This window comes from Canis aureus, chromosome 8 (genome assembly GCF_053574225.1).
Source record: "Canis aureus isolate CA01 chromosome 8, VMU_Caureus_v.1.0, whole genome shotgun sequence".
In the NCBI taxonomy this organism is placed as follows: Eukaryota; Metazoa; Chordata; class Mammalia; order Carnivora; family Canidae; genus Canis; species Canis aureus.
In genome coordinates this window covers 60263272-60281205 of record NC_135618.1, presented here as the reverse complement: position 1 = coordinate 60281205, position 17934 = coordinate 60263272, and the positions used below count along the sequence as shown (strand labels likewise).

The 17934-nt window shown below is 47.2% G+C and overlaps 1 protein-coding gene and 1 long non-coding RNA gene across 2 annotated transcripts in view; one reads left to right on the top strand and one right to left on the bottom strand.

The window, feature by feature from the left end:
• Positions 1–5460: 5460 nt before the first annotated feature.
• LOC144319356 (uncharacterized) overlaps positions 5461–17934 on the bottom strand; it is a 27075-nt gene continuing 14601 nt past the window's right edge. The window contains exons 3-4 of the long non-coding RNA XR_013385200.1: positions 13493–13594; positions 5461–6217 (exon numbers count right to left, since the gene is read on the bottom strand). This is a non-coding gene — a long non-coding RNA (uncharacterized LOC144319356). The remainder of the gene's footprint in view (positions 6218–13492; positions 13595–17934) is intronic.
• On the top strand, positions 5728–13041 carry ZNF689 (zinc finger protein 689). Its single transcript, XM_077907324.1, has 3 exons — positions 5728–6593; positions 6811–6924; positions 8240–13041. The coding sequence occupies exons 1-3, from the start codon at positions 6389–6391 to the stop codon at positions 9421–9423; spliced, it is 1503 nt and encodes a 500-aa protein (XP_077763450.1). The 5' UTR covers positions 5728–6388; the 3' UTR covers positions 9424–13041.

The window sequence follows — 17934 nt, the reverse complement described above, 5'->3', positions numbered from 1 at the left end:
ATTCAGTTACCAGTGCCGCTCCATCTGTGGTGATCACAGCACCCCACAATCTATAGTTGCAATTCTCTTGTCTGCACAGAAAGCAAGAGTAAAGAAAAGAAGGGAGAAGTGGAGGGTAAAGGAACTTAATGCAGCCTATGTGAGGCTACCATGTAAGGCAGCGTGGCAAGACACCTTTCAAGTAAGTGAGGGCCCTGGCTCCAGGGGGCATGGCCAGAAACTCAGGGCTCCTGAGCCACAACAGCAGTGCTGTCAGGCTCCAGAGAAACCCAGCAGGCCTGCTGTGCTGAGCAGCGTCTCTGTCTCCACGTTACGGTGAGGATGCCCCTTTCTCAGTACAAGGACCTGTTCCAGGATCAGCCCCTCCACACCAGCCGGACAATCTTCCCCTGCCCCCAGTGGGGGTGCTGCTTTTTAAAAAAGTAGGGTACTGGCCACCCATATAAAGGAGGAGGTTTGTATGTGTCTGAACTGTCGGCAGCTCTTTGCCATCCCCTCACCATTAGACATGGGCAGATCCACTCTGGTGACTGTCCCTGTGTGTGTGTGCGGGGAGATCCTGCGGGGGCCACTTTTCCCAGAGGGCTCACCTGGTCTAGCTCTAGCTGTTCTACACAGGGCACACCTGTGTCCACTGTAGCTGCCACATCCACCTGTGTAGGGCCCTGTGTGCCCGTTAAGTGTGGACACAGGGGCAGACTATGGGTGTGACATCATATGGCCCTCTCTCCTGGCCAACCACCTGCCTGTGCACCTGAGGAAGCCCCGCCATCATTGTCTAATGGTGCTGTGGCTATAGGTGGTGCTTCCACCATAGGCTCCCTTGGCCATTCACAGATGCACACCCCCCCCCCCCCCAGGAAACTACCCCTGCCTGGGTGTGGCATCTGCTTCTCCTGCTCCTCCCTCCTGCTCAGCCACAGGCATATCTGCTCTGATGAGAGGCCCTTTCCCTGCACTGAGAGCGCTGAAAGCTCCAAGAGAAAGTATACCCTGAAAGCCGGCCAGTGAAGCCATCAGGCAAATATGGAGAGGCCACGGGCACCTGGGGGGCCCAGTAGGTTAAGCATCTCTTGATTTCAGCTCAGGTCATGATCTCGGGGTTGTGAGGTTGAACCCCATGTAGGACTCCATGCTGCGGGTGGAGCCTGCTTAGATTCTCCCTCTCCCTCTGCCCCTCACAGACAGCCCCCCCCCCAAATCTCACGCTGAGCGCTGTCTCTCTCTTTAAAGATTTTATTTTATTTGTTTTTTAGATTTTATTTATTCATGAGAGGCACACAGAGAGAGGCAGAGAAACAGGCAGAGGGAGAAGCAGGCTCCCCATGGGAAGCCCGATGTGGGACTTGATCCCAGGACCTTGGAATCACGCCCTGAGCCAAAAGGCAGACGCTCAACCTGCTAAGCCACCCAGGCATTCTGAGCTCTGTCTCTCTTTAAAAACAAACAAACAAACAAACAAAACCAAAACACAGAGAGGTCAAAATGTGGGAGACCTGTGCCCCACCCTCCTCCTTTGGGGATCAGGACCCTTCAGTTCATGTCCACTATTAGATAAATTCCAGAAATGTGGGTGCTGTGAAGGAGCTTATAATGGAAGATATCCCTTCTCGGCAAGTGTTAGCCACACAGAGCGAGTAGAGGCAGAAGAAAGAGGGGTAGGGGTGAGATGTACAAAGTGAAAAGATCTGTAGGTGCCTTGACGTCCTCCCTCAGAGAACAGTATATAGAGGTAATCAGAAATGTACCAGTGAGTTACCTCACCCAGGAACACACAGGCTAGAATTGGACTATGTGAATCTGTTGGGAAAAGGGAAGATTCCGTAGTGCCTGGGTGGCTGAGTCGGTTAAATTTCTGCCTTCAGCTCAGGTCATGATCCCAGGATCCTGGGATTGAGCCCTGCATTGGGCTCCCTGCTCAGCGAGGAGTCTGCCTCTCCCTCTCCATCTGCCCTTCCCCCAATTCATGCTCTCTCGCTCTCTGTCTCTCAAATAAATAAAATCTTGAAAAGGGAAGGTAAGATTCCTTCATTATTCATGACATAACTTTCTCCGAGGACTACTGTTTGCTGGAGTGTGGGTTTATGGTGCAATGACATTTGAGGCAAAGGTTAGGTTATAGTTAGTCTATAAGGTGAAGTCCATGGTGTACAAAAATCAAAGGTTGGACTGCCAGGTACTTCCCTCTCAGTGAGCATGAAACAAGGAGAAATTAATCTCAAAGACTTGCACCCTGTTTAGAGCTGCCAGTGGAATGCAGAAGACACTCTAGGTTCAAATCTCATCTCTGCCTTTACTAACAAGTTTTGGGCAAGCTGTTCCACTGTTTGATAATTGTCCTCATAAGGACTCTGAAAGGTGAATTTCTTATTTAAGTTTTTTTTTTTTACATTTTTAAAACTTAAATTCAATTTGCCAACATTTAGTATAACACCCAGTGCTCATCCCATCAAGTGCCCTCCTCAGTGCCTGTCACCCAGTCACCCCATCCCCCCACCTACCTCCTCTTCCGCATCCTTTTGTATGTTTTCCAGAGTTAGGAGTCTCTCATGGTTTGTCTCCCTCTCTAATTTTTCCCCATTCAGCTCCCCTCCTTTCCCTTATAGTCCCTTTCACTATCTCTTATATTCCAGGTATGAGTGAAACCATATGATGACTGTCCTTCTCTGACTTATTTCACTCAGCATAATACCCTCCACTCCCATCAGTGTCAAAGCAAATGGTGAAAATTCATCTTTTCTAATGGCTGATATTCCATTGTGTGTATATATATACATATATACATATATATACATATATACATATATACATATATATATATACATATATATACACACACCACATCTTCTTTATCCATTCATCTGTTAAAGTACATCGTGGCTACTTTTTAAAAAAATATTTTATTTATTTATTAATGAGAGACACACACACGGAGAGGCAGAGACGTAGGCAAAGGGAGAAGCAGGCTCCTTGCAGGATGTGGGGACTTGATCAATGTGGGACTTGATCCCAGGACTCCAAATTCACACCCTGGATTGAAGGCAGACACTCAACCATTGAGCCACCCAGGCATCCCAACCTTTTTTCTTTTTTTAAGTAATCTCTACACCCAACATGGACTCAAACTCACAACCCTGAGATCAAGAGTCACAGGCTAGGGACACCTGGATGGCTCAGTGGTTGAGCGTCTGTCTTCGGCTCAGGGTGTGATCCCAGAGTTCTGCACCCTGTTTAAAGATTCCATATCTGGCTCCCTGAGGGGAGCCCGCTTTTCCCTCTGCCTATGTCTTTGCCTCTCTCTGGGTCTTGCATGAATAAATAAATAAAATCTTAAAAAAAAAAAAAAAAGTCACAGGCTACTATGACTGAGTCAGCTGGGCACTCCTGGAAGGTGAGTTTCAATTGAGATCATCTATATCAATGTGCCTACATGGTGGCACTTAGTTGGTACTTTTTTGGCCCTCACCACCATTTTCCTTTACCCAAAACAAGGTGTCCTTGGTCCTTATGTGGCTTCTTGGTGTGCAGACTCCATGGATCTTCTCCATTCTTCTCTACAGGGGAAATAAAAAGGTGGAGCCCTGCTTGTCTTTGTACCCAATGTGGATCCAGGAATTTATACAGAAAGGAGCAAGAACCTCTGTTGTTACATTAAGTTCTGGGTGCTTCTCCCTCCAAAATGTTTCCCTATGGTTAAGAGCATCTGACTCTGCCTGATTCCTAGATCCTGCCTTCGTAGCTCCCACCAAGACAAAAATAAGCTAGGCCAAATGGGACCTTTCCAACCCAGGGCTAACGGGCTGTATGTGGGAAGAGGGCTCAGCACCTTTTCATCTCAGTATTTAATCATCCTTCCTATCCTTCCTATTCGGTATCAGCATCATTGACAGCACATCATTACCATTTAGGCAAAATTCCCACAGATGCCTTTCCATTGTTTGAACACTTTCTTCCAAATGAAATGGTTTGCTATCCATTGGCCTTTGTATTCCCTTAGCAGCCCAAGTTTACCTTCTTATTTCTTTAAACTGAACTATGTATAGGCAGAAAGCATAGGCACAAAGCTATCAGCCCTGCAAACTACCAGAGTATTTTTCCAAAAACATTATCAGAAAGCAATTCACTCCTCTAAACTGATTTGGAACTCCCCAGTGTGCAGGATAAAGCCATCTAATACCTGGTGCCAGCCTATCCTTTCGATCCTTCAGTTTTACCCTAATGGTATTTTGTACTGCATCAGAAAGTGGACTCATTCCCTCCACACTCAGAACTTTCCTGAATTCCTTGTTTTGTACCAGAGATCTTTATGGCCCTGGAATTCAGCTGTTTATTCAATGGGTGTACATTGAGCACCACTGCCCTCCCTAAATCCTACCCATTCATAGACCAAACTCATTTTTCACCTGATGCATCAATCTGGAACGTCAGAGGGACCCTGTCTTATTCATTTGGCAATCTTGACATTCCACCTGCATCCCCAGTAGTTTGTTCAATCAACAGTCACTATGCTTGGAACAGAGAACTCAACCTGTTTACTGCAGGTTTTCCCCCCTTACTTCCGCTGTTCAAAGTCATCTTCCTGGGCAGCCCAGGTGGCTCAGTGGTTTAGCGCCGCCTTCAGTCCAGGTCATGATCCTGGAGACCTGGGATCGAGTCCCATATCGGGCTTCCTGCATGAAGCCTGCTTCTCCCTCTCTCTGGCTGTGTCTCTGCCTCTCTCTCTCTCTCTGTGTGTGTCTCTCATAAATAAATAAATAAAATCTTGAAAAAAAAAGTCATCTTCCTTGGAACCCCTTACTACCTATGTTATCCTACGAATTCCTGACACATTGTGTTTACTCATTGCAGGCTTTGGGGGTAGGTGTTTTGCTAAGAGTAGGTACTTAAAAAAGGTTGATTAGGGATGTCTGGGTGGCTCAGAGGTTGAGCCTCTGCTTTTGGCTAGGTGTAATCCCGGAATCCTGGGATTGAGTTCTGCATAGGGTTTCCTGCTTGGAGTTTGCTTCTCCCTCTGCCTATGTCTCTGCCTCTCTCTTTGTGTGTCTCTCATGAATAAATAAAATCTTTTTTTTTTAATTAAAAAATTGATTAATGGGCTGGAGAGATAGCTGAAATGTTGTAGCAAATGGCATATTCTCTGATCCCCAGATCCTTGGGAAACCCTGCACAGCCACAGAGAAGTGGGGACCGATGGAGTGAGGGCTGACTGGTTCCATCAGCAATTTTCCTATGCCTTTCACATAGATGCTTGCAGCACTGTTACTACTTTTAAATGCATGTGCCTCACTCAACTATTAACTCCATTCAGAGCATGGTGCACGACTCATTTCCAAAATGCCCAGCACCACGCTTTGTACATTGGACAAATGTCACGTAAAAATAAACTATGGAGAAATGTGCAGAAGATAGAACCTGAGAAAAGGCCAGGAGGTCAGATCATTGACAAGCGAATTCTGATAGTGCGGGGGAAGGGAGCCGACTTCAGCGGTTTTAATAAAGGGCCGGTCAGCCTCGGGTTTAAATCTTTGTTTCTTCTCCTTACAAGCAGAATCCCTTTGAGATTTTTCCTATCAGTAGAAACGGAGGATAACCATCACGAACTTTACACAACGGTAGCAAAGAAAAAAAAAAAAAAAGATGAAATGTGTCATAGGGGAACGGTGCCTGCGTGCAGGAAACGCCAACGTTCTTTCCCCTCCCGAAAGGGCACCAGGAAGTTGTCCAATTCGGAGAAAGCCACCAGGGTACTCTCAGCCCCAAGTTGGCCGGGGTGGCTCCGTCACTCAAATCCTTCCCTTCCTCAGGGAGGCAGCGGCTGCCAGAGAACAGGGCCGGTCACTTAGCCGCCTAGCCGCCTCGCCGCCGCCCGCCTGCGATCTGGCTGCAGGGCCCCGGCGCCCAGGCTCGGCTTCCTGCCCTTAAGCTTCGGTTGGCTTCGTTCAAACAGGCCGCTTTCGCCACCATCCAATCAGAACGCCCGATCTTCGGCCGCCGCCCAATGGGCGCGTGTAATGGGGGAAAAAAGGGCGTGAAGCCCAATCGCAGCGCCATCACACTTGAGGGCAAAGAGGTTAGGAAGCCGGCATGGCGCTCCGGTCAATAAAATCGATAGCTGGAAGCCGCCTGTGTTCCAGGCTAAGGCGGTGCGGTAGCAGCGCCGCCATCTTCCCCGAAGGCATCTTCCGGTGCCTTTCACCCAAGTTCGGGCAGGAGTTTCCTGAATAACAGCGAAAGGTTTCCGTTAGCCCCGCAAGGCGGCCGATTCCTATTCCCTCCGGGCCTCCCCAGGCACGCTCAGCCCCGGCCCGGCTGGGGATCCCAAATCCCGGGGTCCGCCAGGGGTCCAGGCCGGGACGGGGAAGGCCGTGGCGCTGGCTTCTGGGGTCCAATGGCGCCACCTTCGGCTCCACTGTCCGCGCGGGGACAAGGAGAGGCCGCACCCGGCCGGAGAAGGGGAAGGAGGCCGAGGGCGGTGAAGTTCGCGGACGTGGCCGTGTACTTCTCTCCGGAGGAGTGGGGCTGCCTGCGGCCCGCGCAGAGGGCCCTGTACCGGGACGTGATGCGGGAGACCTACGGCCACCTGGGCGCGCTCGGTGAGGCCCGGCCCCGTTCGCGTCCGCGAGGCCCGAAGGGATGGAGGAGGTTAGGAGCGGGCGGGGGGTAAGGGCAGGGCGGCAGGGAGACCAGAGTGTCCAGGGACCTGGCCTGCGACCAGGTTGTGTCAGGGGAGGAGGACAGGAGATGACACCGGGTAGATCTTAACCGAGCGTTATCTAGGAGCTGGAAGTCTGACTGGTTCTCCTCGCCCAGGGTGCGCAGGCCCCAAACCAGCCCTCATCTCCTGGTTGGAACGAAATACCGATGATTGGGAACCGGCTGCCCTGGATCCGCAGGAGTGCCCAAGACGGGTAACAGTCCAAAGAAGTGAGTGTAAAATGCCTGCAAAGGGCCTGCAACCTCTAACGACTTAGTCTAGAGTGTTGGTGGCCTGGGGAGCCTGTGGCCCATGCTGTAATGCTTGATTTTCTGTGTTCATTTTCACACCTTAGGATCTTGTCTCTCTGATGGTGTTGGGTGGGTCCACCATACAGTGATTTACATGTCAGTTTGCAAACCAAGGGCCTGCAGTTCTCTGTTGTGTGAATGAATTGGTGAGCTTTTAGAAGGAGCTACCCTCTGGCCTCCTTCCCAGGATCCCTGTCCTCCAGTCTGCTCTGAACTGGGCTCTGACTGAGACACCTGGTACCTGTCTGGGTGTTCTGGATTTGGGTTGAAGGGATCTCATGGGGAACAGCTGCCTGGGGTGCAGGGTCCTCTTTTTGCCCTTTTGGCAGGGCAACCCCTAATCGGTGCAGGAATCTGCTCTCAGGATCAAGCAAGGCTCTGATTAATGCCATTAAGGTGGACCGGTCCCAGATTCACCCATAGGGGTGGATATAACTGCTTGGGCTGCTGTTTGTGTGCTGGATTCTCTGAGACCAGGGCTGTCTTTCCAAGATTCAGATCTGTCCATGATACTTCCTTGCTTAAAACTTTTCCGTTTTTGCCATGGCAGGTTGTCATGTGGCTGTCAGTTATAGCGCAGTCACTTGAGGAACTCAGTAAAAAAAAAAAAAAAAAAAAAAAGATTCCTGGACCCAGAACTATTAATTTACTCTGATGGATATCTAGGACCTTGTATTTCTTTTGTTAACAGCCCCAGTTGATTGGCATGCATGTTTACGTTTGAGAAGCACTGGAGTTTAAGGTCCTCAACAGCAGTGGTTGAGAGTGTGGTCCTCAGACCAGCAGCAGCATCACTCAGGAAAGAATCAGAAACACAAAATCTTGGGCCCCATGCCAGACCTGCTGAAGCCAAACTTGTTTCAATAAGCTACCCAAATAATTCTCATCACAATAAAATTTGAGAACCATTGGCCTAGAGGGCCTTATGACCTAGTCACTGCCATCTCACACCTCATGCTTCTACTTCCTGCCTTACACTTAACCTCTTCAAAAATTTGTAATTTCTTAAATCTGCATAACCTCCAAGAAACTCTTCCTGACTTCTCCAGATAGAGCTGGGGACTACTGGAATATCCTCCCTATTTCTTTAGTAGTATGTCACAGCTTGTTGTCCTTGGCACTAACACTCCTTGAAGAGGGGCTGAGCCTGTTTGTCTTCTCACCTGTAACAGTGTCAGGGGCAAGGATAGGGGAGTAGTATTTGTTAAATTAATCTCTCCCTGTGTTTCTATAGAAACCAGAACCAGAAAGAAGAATGGAGAGAAGGAAGTATTCCCGCCTAAGGAGGCACCCCGAAAAGGGAAGAGAGGGCGGCGGCCCAGCAAACCCCGGCTGATCCCCAGGCAGACATCTGGGGGCCCCATCTGCCCTGATTGTGGTTGTACCTTCCCTGATCATCTGGCCCTGGAGAGCCACAAGTGTGCCCAGAATCTGAAAAAGCCTTATCCTTGCCCAGACTGTGGGCGCCGCTTTTCCTATCCCTCCCTGCTGGTCAGTCACCGGCGGGCACACTCTGGTGAGTGTCCCTACGTGTGTGACCAGTGTGGCAAACGTTTCTCCCAACGCAAGAACCTCTCGCAGCACCAGGTTATCCACACAGGGGAGAAGCCCTACCACTGCCCCGACTGTGGCCGCTGCTTCCGTAGAAGCCGCTCCTTGGCCAATCACCGGACCACGCATACAGGTGAAAAGCCCCACCAGTGCCCCAGCTGCGGGCGGCGCTTTGCCTATCCTTCCCTGCTAGCCATCCACCAACGCACACACACGGGAGAGAAGCCCTACACCTGCCTGGAATGCAACCGCCGCTTTCGGCAGCGCACCGCCCTCGTCATCCATCAGCGTATCCACACAGGCGAGAAGCCCTACCCGTGTCCAGACTGCGAGCGGCGTTTCTCTTCATCCTCTCGCCTGGTCAGCCACCGGCGGGTGCACTCCGGGGAGCGCCCCTATGCTTGCGAGCACTGTGAGGCCCGCTTTTCCCAGCGCAGCACGTTGCTCCAGCACCAGCTCTTGCACACAGGAGAGAAGCCCTACCCCTGCCCGGACTGCGGCCGCGCCTTCCGGCGGAGCGGCTCCCTAGCCATCCACCGCAGCACGCACACGGAGGAGAAGCTACACGCCTGCGAGGACTGTGGCCGCCGCTTCGCCTACCCCTCGCTCCTGGCTAGTCACCGGCGCGTGCACTCAGGCGAGCGGCCTTATGCCTGCGACCTGTGTGCCAAGCGCTTTGCCCAGTGGAGCCACCTGGCTCAGCACCAGCTTCTGCACACAGGGGAGAAGCCCTTCCCCTGCCTGGAGTGCGGCCGGTGCTTCCGCCAGAGGTGGTCTCTGGCAGTCCACAAGTGTAGCCCCAGGGCCCCGAACTGTAGCTCTAGATCTGCTCTAGGGGGCGCCAGCCAGAAGGGCAGTGCGCTTTAGTAGGGGAAGGACCCAAGAGGTTCATTTGATTTCATGGAGGGGCCCAGAGAAGGGAAGCAGAAGCCCCAGGTCAGGCAAGGCAGAGTCCGAACAGAAAATCCAGGTGTCCTGCTACAGAGCCCTGAACTGTAGTCTCTTCCACCACGCTGGCTGCCTTACCGTAAGTGTCTAGAACAGACAGTCCCATTAGGAGAGGTGACATCATGTGGTGGTTTTCCAAGCTACCCTATCCTGAAAGTATTTCTGTGTGTTGATATCAGCGCTGACAGTTCTCCCTGCTATTTTCCAAGCTGTTTGCTTTTCTAGTTTGTGTATACAGGGATTACCTGTCCCCTTGCATACAGTCAGGAGAATCCCATTCATGGGGGGGCGGGAGGGGGTAGTTTGCCCTGCTCTGCCCCTTCCTCCATACCAGGTTTAAACAGACCTGGTTTAGCCCTCTTTTTACAACACTCCTGCCAAGTTGTTTTACCCTTGCTTTAAAACCTCCCTTGACAGGGAGCTCACTACCTCACAAGGCAGGTCATTTCATTGTGGGATAGCTCTGATCTTTAATAGAAGGCTGTTGAAGTACCACATTCTCCTTCCCAATAAGCCTGGCCCAGAATATGTAATACTCCATCTACATGACAGCATTTCAGATAATTTAAATTACATCTGCTTTGCCCATGTTTTCAGGTTAAACAGCATTATTTGGTCAATCATTCCTTAAAGACAGAGTTTCCATTCCCACATGTGCTCTCTCCAAACAGGTGTTGGTTTTTCAATGTCCCTTTTAAAGGGTCAGGCTAAAATATGCCAGCAGCACAGTGTACACTTTACACCTCCTTGGTCTCTACCTGTTTTAACAGCTGTAGATTGCACTGAATCTGGGGGTGGTGACACTGGACCAGGGCTTCATTGCAGACACATAAATAGGTTTGTTTTTTTTTTTAAACCACATACTGTGAAGACAAGTCTTCTGCTCCCCATGTTTGGGAAATTGATTCAAGTTGGGTCTGGGACGTAGGCAAAATAAGCTTTGGGAGAAGACTGATTTTAAGGAAAAGCAGGGGAGCCATGACCTAGCAGCAAGAGGTAAAACGGGGACCAGCTTGTGCTTCATCCAGTGGATGTGGATTAGTTCCAGGCAGCCAGTGGCTAGAAAATCCTTGAGAACTGGGTCTCACTCCTCCCTGATTCTCATCAGAATAAGGAAACCTCAGCACAGGACTTTCCATGAGTCCTCAACAGTTTTCATAAAATGAGATGAGGCCATTCAAGGGAGGTAGAAAGTTGAGTAATTGAACACAGAGCAGGAAGAGTCTATAGTCCCCAAATTGTGTTCATGCCTGCCTTCCTCACATAAGCTCCCCAAAGCAGCAGCAGCAATGTGTCTTAATCTTTGCTCTGCCTCCCTGGCACCCATCAGAGTAGATGCTCAGTAAAGCTTTACCACATTAAATGAACAAGGCCTACCACTTTGCCTTGGGTAGCTGCACCAAATTGGGATTTCCCAACATGACTTCTCTGCTATTCCAACAGCTGGAGTGGGTCATGTTCCTACCCCTGTTGCTTGTTCCTTCAGCTCTCCTAATCTCAGCCCCAAAGTGGGGGAGCTGCTGGAGGACACAGTGTCTGTAATTACCTCTGTTCTGGTATTTAGCAAGTTGCATTGTAACTGTTTCTCCTCAGATGAATGGATGAGCTACCCTAAGACGGGTCATACCAGATTGGGTCTCATTAAAATATCAATAAATGATGTTCCTTGTGGAATTACTGTTTATAAAATATAAGTCTAGGTCCTTGACTGGGTAGAAATTTTTACAGTTCTGATGCAGACCTGCCCTAACAGCTATTCAAATGTCTGCCTAGCTCTATATTAGAACAGGCTATTCTATGTTTACCACCAGGCTGACCCAACTCTCTTTACCTAGGAATTCTGTTGACTTCCTTTGGGCCCAGATTCTAACTCATAAGACTTGGAGGCCCTGGTGGCCAAGTTCCAGTGTGTGTGTGGTCAGTAGAGGGCCAAGATGAGTGACAACTTCCTAGGTCCCCTAAAGTATTTCAGTCCCAGTGTCATTCCATGCCCAGCTGTGACCTGGCCCTGTTTTCCTTGGGAGATCCCAGTATCCTTCCAATTAGTTCCCCCTTCTGTTTCAGGTAGTTTGAGTTTCTGTTACTTGCAACCCAAAGAATGAACAATCCACAGTCATGATATGGATTTATCTCCCATGAGCTGTAGAGGAGGAAATAGCAGTGCTGCTGAGAGGTGCCAGAGCCAGCACCACGCCTTTCCTCATCTTCAACCTCAGTGAGCCTTCAGTATGTCTTCCCTGTATCCTTAACCAGTGAATACCTTCTCTTTAAGAAACCGAAGGTTTCAAATAGGAGCTCTTAATATCTCACTCTCCACTGACTCCACATTTACAAGTATTTAATTATAGCGTTCACCAACATAGTTGTGCTTGATTTTATCTCCTGCCCTCTAGGGGACTTTGCTACATCTTTCTCTCCTCTTAGTTTTATGGTTTCAGAGTCCCTCTCTTGTCTGGAATACACACCTGCCAGTCTAAAATCTCTTTTTTTAAGATTTTATTTTTCAGTAATCCCTACACCCAACATGGGACTTGAATTCACAACCCAAGATCAAGAGTCGCATGTTCTACCAACTGAACCAGCCAGGCGCCTCTCAGCTAAATTTCTTGAAACAGTAGCCTATATTCACTGTATTCTTTGGCCTATTGCAATAGTATCATAGCCACTTTGTTGAGCATTTATGATGGGGCACATACTGTGTTAAGCACTTTATATGCATTCCAATGTAATGTGTATGAGAACCCCATAAAGTAGATGTGAGGAGATGCTCCTCCATGTGTCTCTCGTGTTGCTCCACATCTTGCAGAGTATGCCAAAAATGCAAGGCCTTGCCTTCAACAAATTCTCAGACGAGCCAATACCAGATCTAGAGCCTCCTAAACGAAGAGAGGTTGAGCCCCCTGATGAAGGACTATATTACACTGGCAAAAACACAGGATATATCTTCCTTCTAGCCTTTCTCAAATGTACCTGCAGCTATTTCCCAGGGTGGCAAGGCACAGGAAAAGGGGAAGTCATTATGATTTTTAGGGATTACTGGACATTGGATCTATACACATTCTAATTCTTGGAGATCCAAAATATCTCTGTACTTCACCAGGCAGTGGACTCCTGGAGACCAGGCATGTATAGAAAAGGGTTAACTCAGCAGGCTTAAGTTGCTCAAACCCTGCCCACTCCAAAGAAAGCCCATCTTCAGGACTGGCACTTGGCTCATTCCTGGGAGATAAATTCCAAAGCCTTGTACTATTTTGCCTGATTAGGGTGTGACTGTATGCTGGAGGCACCAAGCCGTGCTGTACCAGTCTGACCAGATGAGTTTATCCTGACAATGTGGTTTATGATGAATGTGTTTTTGCTCCGGGAGGCTGAGTCTGAGTAGCTAAGGTCAGTCATGTGGGTACTCTGTGTGTAACTGACTCCCCATTAAAAACCCTAGATACCAAGGCTTGGGTGAGTTTCTCTGGTTGGCAACAGTTCACACATATTGTCACAAATCATTGTTAGAAGAATAAAGTGCATCCCTGTGCAACTCCACTAGACAAGAACGCCTGGAAGTTTGTATCTGGTTTCTCCTGGACTCTGCCCATGCACCTTTCTCCTTTGCTGACTTTAATCTATATCCTTTTCCTTTAATAAGCTATAACCAGGGCACCTGGGCGGCTCAGTGGTTGAGTGTCTGCCTTCCGGCTCAGGTCATGATCCTGAGGTCCTGGGGTCAAGTCCCACATTAGGCTTCTTGCAGGGAGCCTGCTTTTCCCTTTGCCTGTGTCTCTGACTCTCTGTGTCTCTCATGAATAAATAAATAAAATCTTAAAAAAAAAAAAAAAAAAAAAAAAGCTGTAACCTAGAGTATAGAAAGCAAGCAAGCAAGCAGGCAAGGCCCTGACCACTCTTTTACTCTTTCCCCAGCCATTTCTTATGGTTGTGTTTGCATTAAGCAACTGTAAGGGAGTTTGGGACAACGAGCAGCTTGCTTGCTACTTACCATAAAACACCAGGTTCCCAAAGTTCATTGTTCCTCCCCCACAGTGCCACACTCACTGCATGCCTGGTGTCCATCAGGCCCCTCCATGCTGCCTCTGTGGGGCTTACAAGACAAAAGAACCAACACACACATTATGCTCAGGTGGCTTGTTGTGCCCTGGACAAGGTCTTTGGTCTAGGACACTAGGGTCTCTTGTCTTCTGCCAGCATCCACTAAACAGTAAGAGGCTAATTTGTTAATTTGTAAGTAGGGTAACCTTAGGTTGCACACCTGACAGAATGTATAATTCCCCTTTAATAGAGGAGGAAACTGAAGTTACTGATAGATTAAGTAACTTGTCTAGGATCACATATCTAGTAAGCCTGAGGGCCAGGATTCCAAGCCAGGTATGACTCCAAAGTTGACTGCTCTACACAGTGTTTGTTACTCCACCCAAACTGTCCTTTAAGATGCCTGGTGACTTGGCAAATCAATAATTTACTTTCAATCTCATTTACCTTAGTTTTCCTACTGAAGCTCTCCCATAACTTAGCTTTCATGCCCATATTCTAGTGCTCCTGGTGCCTCTTGTGGTTCTTTCTGGGGTGTGCATGTAGGAATTCCTTCTCAATGTTTCCTAGGGAATGTATATACATTTTCCCAAATTCCAAGAACAACTGGTCAAGGAACTGGGAAAATGCAAAAAACAGTATCATAACTATCCTGTGAATTAAAGCTTAACAATAAACACAGAGAAGTTACTGGTTTAGAAGATGTTGTTAAAAGCAAGACTAGGGGGCACCTGAGTGGCTCAGTCAGTTAAGTGTCTGCTTTTGGCTCAGGTCATGATCTCAGTGATCTCAGGGTCCTGGAATGGAACCCCATAATGGGCTCCCTGCTCAGCGGAAGGTCTGCTTCTTCCTTTCCCCCTGCCTGCTTGTGGTCTCTCACTCTCTCTCTCTCAAATAAAATCTTCTAAAAATAAATAAAAGCAAGACCAGGAAATGCTCCTACAGAGTTGAGAAAATGAATGTTAACATACCTGTGAAAGGGACAGAACCCCTAAAATAAAAGATACTGCAACAGAATCAGTAATCTTGCTTGTAGGTATGGCCAGGTGATAAGTCTGTGTCCTGTCTGCTGCTAATCAGGAGTCATTCTTACAAATAAAATACTATCTTCCCAGAAGAATTGGTACAAATCTCCTATAAATGTTATTCAAGAAATAAGCTTTGGAAGTAAAGTAAGTCAGTCTCTCTCTCTTTTTTCTAACGATGTTATTTGTTTATTTAAGAGACAGACATAGCAAGCAAGAGAGAGCACGAACTGGGTAAGGGACAGAGAGAAGCAGACTTCCCGCTGAGCAGGGAGCCTGATTCAGGGCTCAATCTCAGAACTCCAGGATTATGATGATCATGATCTGAGCCGAGGGGAGGTGCCCAAATGACTGAACCATATAGTTGCCCCTGGCTACTTTTAATCTAAAATGAAGGGCAGCCCTGGTGGCGCAGCAGTTTAGCGCCGTCTGCAGCCCAGGGCATGATCCTGGAGACCCTGGATCGAGTCCCACATCAGGCTCTCTGTATGATGCCTGCTTCTCCTCTGCCTGTGTCTCTGCCTCTCTCTCTCTCTCTCTCTCTGTCTCTCTGTCTCTATGAATAAATAAATAAAATCTTTAAAAAAAATAATCTAAAATGAAAAATAATGGGGCACCTGGGTAGCTCAGTCAGTTAAGTGTCCAACTCTTGATTTTAGCTGAGATCATGATCTCAGGTCCTGGGATAAGCCCTGCATCATGCTCCCTGCTGAGTGGTGTGTCTGCTTGTCTCCCTCTGCCCCTCCCGCAGCATGCATGCTCTCTCTGTTTCTTTAAAATAAATAAATAAACCTTTAAAAAAAATAAAATGAGGGCAGCCTGGCTGGCTCAGCGGTTTAGCACCACCTTCAGTCCAGGGCCTGATCCTGGAGACCCGGGATTGAGTCCCACGTCCGGCTCCCTGCATAGAGCCTGCTTTTCCCTCTGCCTGTGTCTCTGCCTCTCTCTCTCTCTGTGTCTCCCATGAATAAATAAATAAAATCTTTTAAAAATTATTTATTTATTCATGAGAGAGAGAGAGAGAGAGAGAGAGAGGCAGAGACACAAGCAGGCTCCATGCAGGGAGCCTGACGTGAGACTCAATCCCAGGTCTCCAGGATCAGGCCCTGGACTGAAGGTGTAGCTAAACCGCTGAGCACCCCCAGCTGCCTGATAAAATATTTCTGACTGATAAATCTGAAAAGGAATTTGAATCTAGAATATATTTTAAAAACTCTTACTCCGATACCAAAGCTAGACAAAGACATTATAAGAAAAGAAAGTTACAGACCAATCCCTTATAAATATTAATACAAAAGTACTCAAAAAATACTAGCAAACCAAAGCAGTATATTAGAAGGGTTATACACTATGACCAAGTAGGATATATTCCTGGAATGCAAGAACGCTTCAACAAATGAAAATCAGTCAATGTAATATGGATACCACAATAAGAGGACAAGGAAAAAAAGGTCAGCTCAATGCAGTAAAAGAATTTGACGAAATTCAATATCCTCTCATGACAAAAACACTCAATAAATTTGAAATACAAGGGACACCTGGGTGGCTCTGGTTGAGCATCTGCCTTTGGCTCAGGGCATGATCCTGCAGTCCCGGGATCGAGTTCCACATGGGGCTCCCTGCATGGAGCCTGCTTCTCCCTCTGCCTCTGTCTCTGCTTCTCTCTCTGTGTGTGTCTCTCATGAATAAATAAACAAAATCTTTAAAAAAAAATTCAAAATAGAAGAAAACTTCCTCAATATGATAAAGGCAATAGATGAACAACCCATACCTAACATCACACTCAATGGGGAAAGACTGAAAACTTTCCCCCTAGAATCAGGAACAAGACAAAGAAGCCCAGGTTTTTGGTGGTGGTGTTGTTTTTAACATTTTATTTATTTTTTAAAGTAGGCTCCACATCCAATGTGGGGCTTGAACCCACAACCCCAAGATCAAGAGTCGCACATCCTGTATTGACTGAGCCAGCCAAGTGCCCCAAGGAATCGACTTTTGCCACTTCTTTTCAATACTGTATATAATATAAAGAAACAAAGTGGAAAGGAAGAAGTGAAATGATCTCTATTCACAGATGACAAGATCTTATATCTAAAAAACCCTAGAGATTAAACACACACACACACACACACACACTGTTGGAGCTAAGAAATAAATTCAGCAAAGTGGCAAGATGCAAAATCAACACACAAAAATCAGTTGCATTTCCATATGCTAGCAATGAATAATCCAGAAAGGTAATTAGGAAAACAATTCCAGGGATCCCTGGGTGGCGCAGCGGTTTGGCGCCTGCCTTTGGCCCAGGGCACGATCCTGGAGACCCGGGATCGAATCCCATGTCAGGCTCCTGGTGCATGGAGCCTGCTTCTCCCTCTGCCTATGTCTCTGCCTCTCTCTCTCTCTCTGTGTGACTATCATAAATAAATTAAAAAAAAATAAAAATAAATAAATAAAAAAAAAGGAAAACAATTCCATTTACCATAGCATATTAAAAAGAATAAAATACTTGGGAATGAATTTAACTAAGGAGGCAAAAGACCTGTATACTGAAGACTACAAAATACTGCTGAAATAAATTAAAGACCTAAATTAATGGAAAAACACCTTGTGTTCATGGATTGGAAGACTTAATATTAAGATGGCAGCAATATCGAAAAAAATCTCCAGATTCAATGTAATCAAATCAAAATCACAAAGAAGATAAAGTTGTGAAAGAGAAGTGGTGGTTGTCAAACACTGCAGATGCACCAAATGCCATTTAATGGTACATTTTGAAAAATGGTTACTCCTGCCTTGTCTGAACATTAACTAGTTTGCTTCTCTTTTCTTTTTCCCCATTCTATTTAGGAAATTTTCAAACATAAAGTTGAAGCAATTTTACAGTGACCACTCATATACTCACCATCTCGTTCTAGCATTAACATTTTACTATACTTACTTTATTGCTTAACTATCCATCTCTCTACCAGTCCATTTTATGTTTTGATGCATTTCAAAGAAATTGTCAACATCAGTACACATTACTGATTTTTTGGTTAAACTGACACAGAATAGGGATGCCTGGGTATCTCAGGTTGAGCATCTGTCTTTGGCTCAGGTCGTGATCCTGGGTTGTGAGATCGAGTCTCACATCAGGCTCCAGCGGGAAGCCTGCTACTCCCTCTGCCTATGTCTCTGCCTCTCTCTGTTTCTCATGAATAAAAAAAAATTTAATAAATAAATAAACTGACATAATAAAATGCAAACAAATTTTAAGTGTGTGTTTGCTGAATCTGGCAATACATACACCCAAACCTCTATCAAAATACAGAACAGGGGCAGCCTGGGTGGCTCAGCAGTTTAGCGCTGCCGTCAGCCTGGGTGTGATCCT

Excerpts from the sequence above, each read along its gene's own strand:
- ZNF689 (XM_077907324.1), top strand. The coding sequence starts at position 6,389 with ATGGCGCCACCTTCGGCTCCACTGTCCGCGCGGGGACAAGGAGAGGCC. Across the intron at positions 6,594-6,810 it reads CGGCCACCTGGGCGCGCTCG|GGTGCGCAGGCCCCAAACCA; the intron begins GTGAGGCCCGGC and ends CTCCTCGCCCAG. Across the intron at positions 6,925-8,239 it reads ACGGGTAACAGTCCAAAGAA|AAACCAGAACCAGAAAGAAG; the intron begins GTGAGTGTAAAA and ends GTGTTTCTATAG.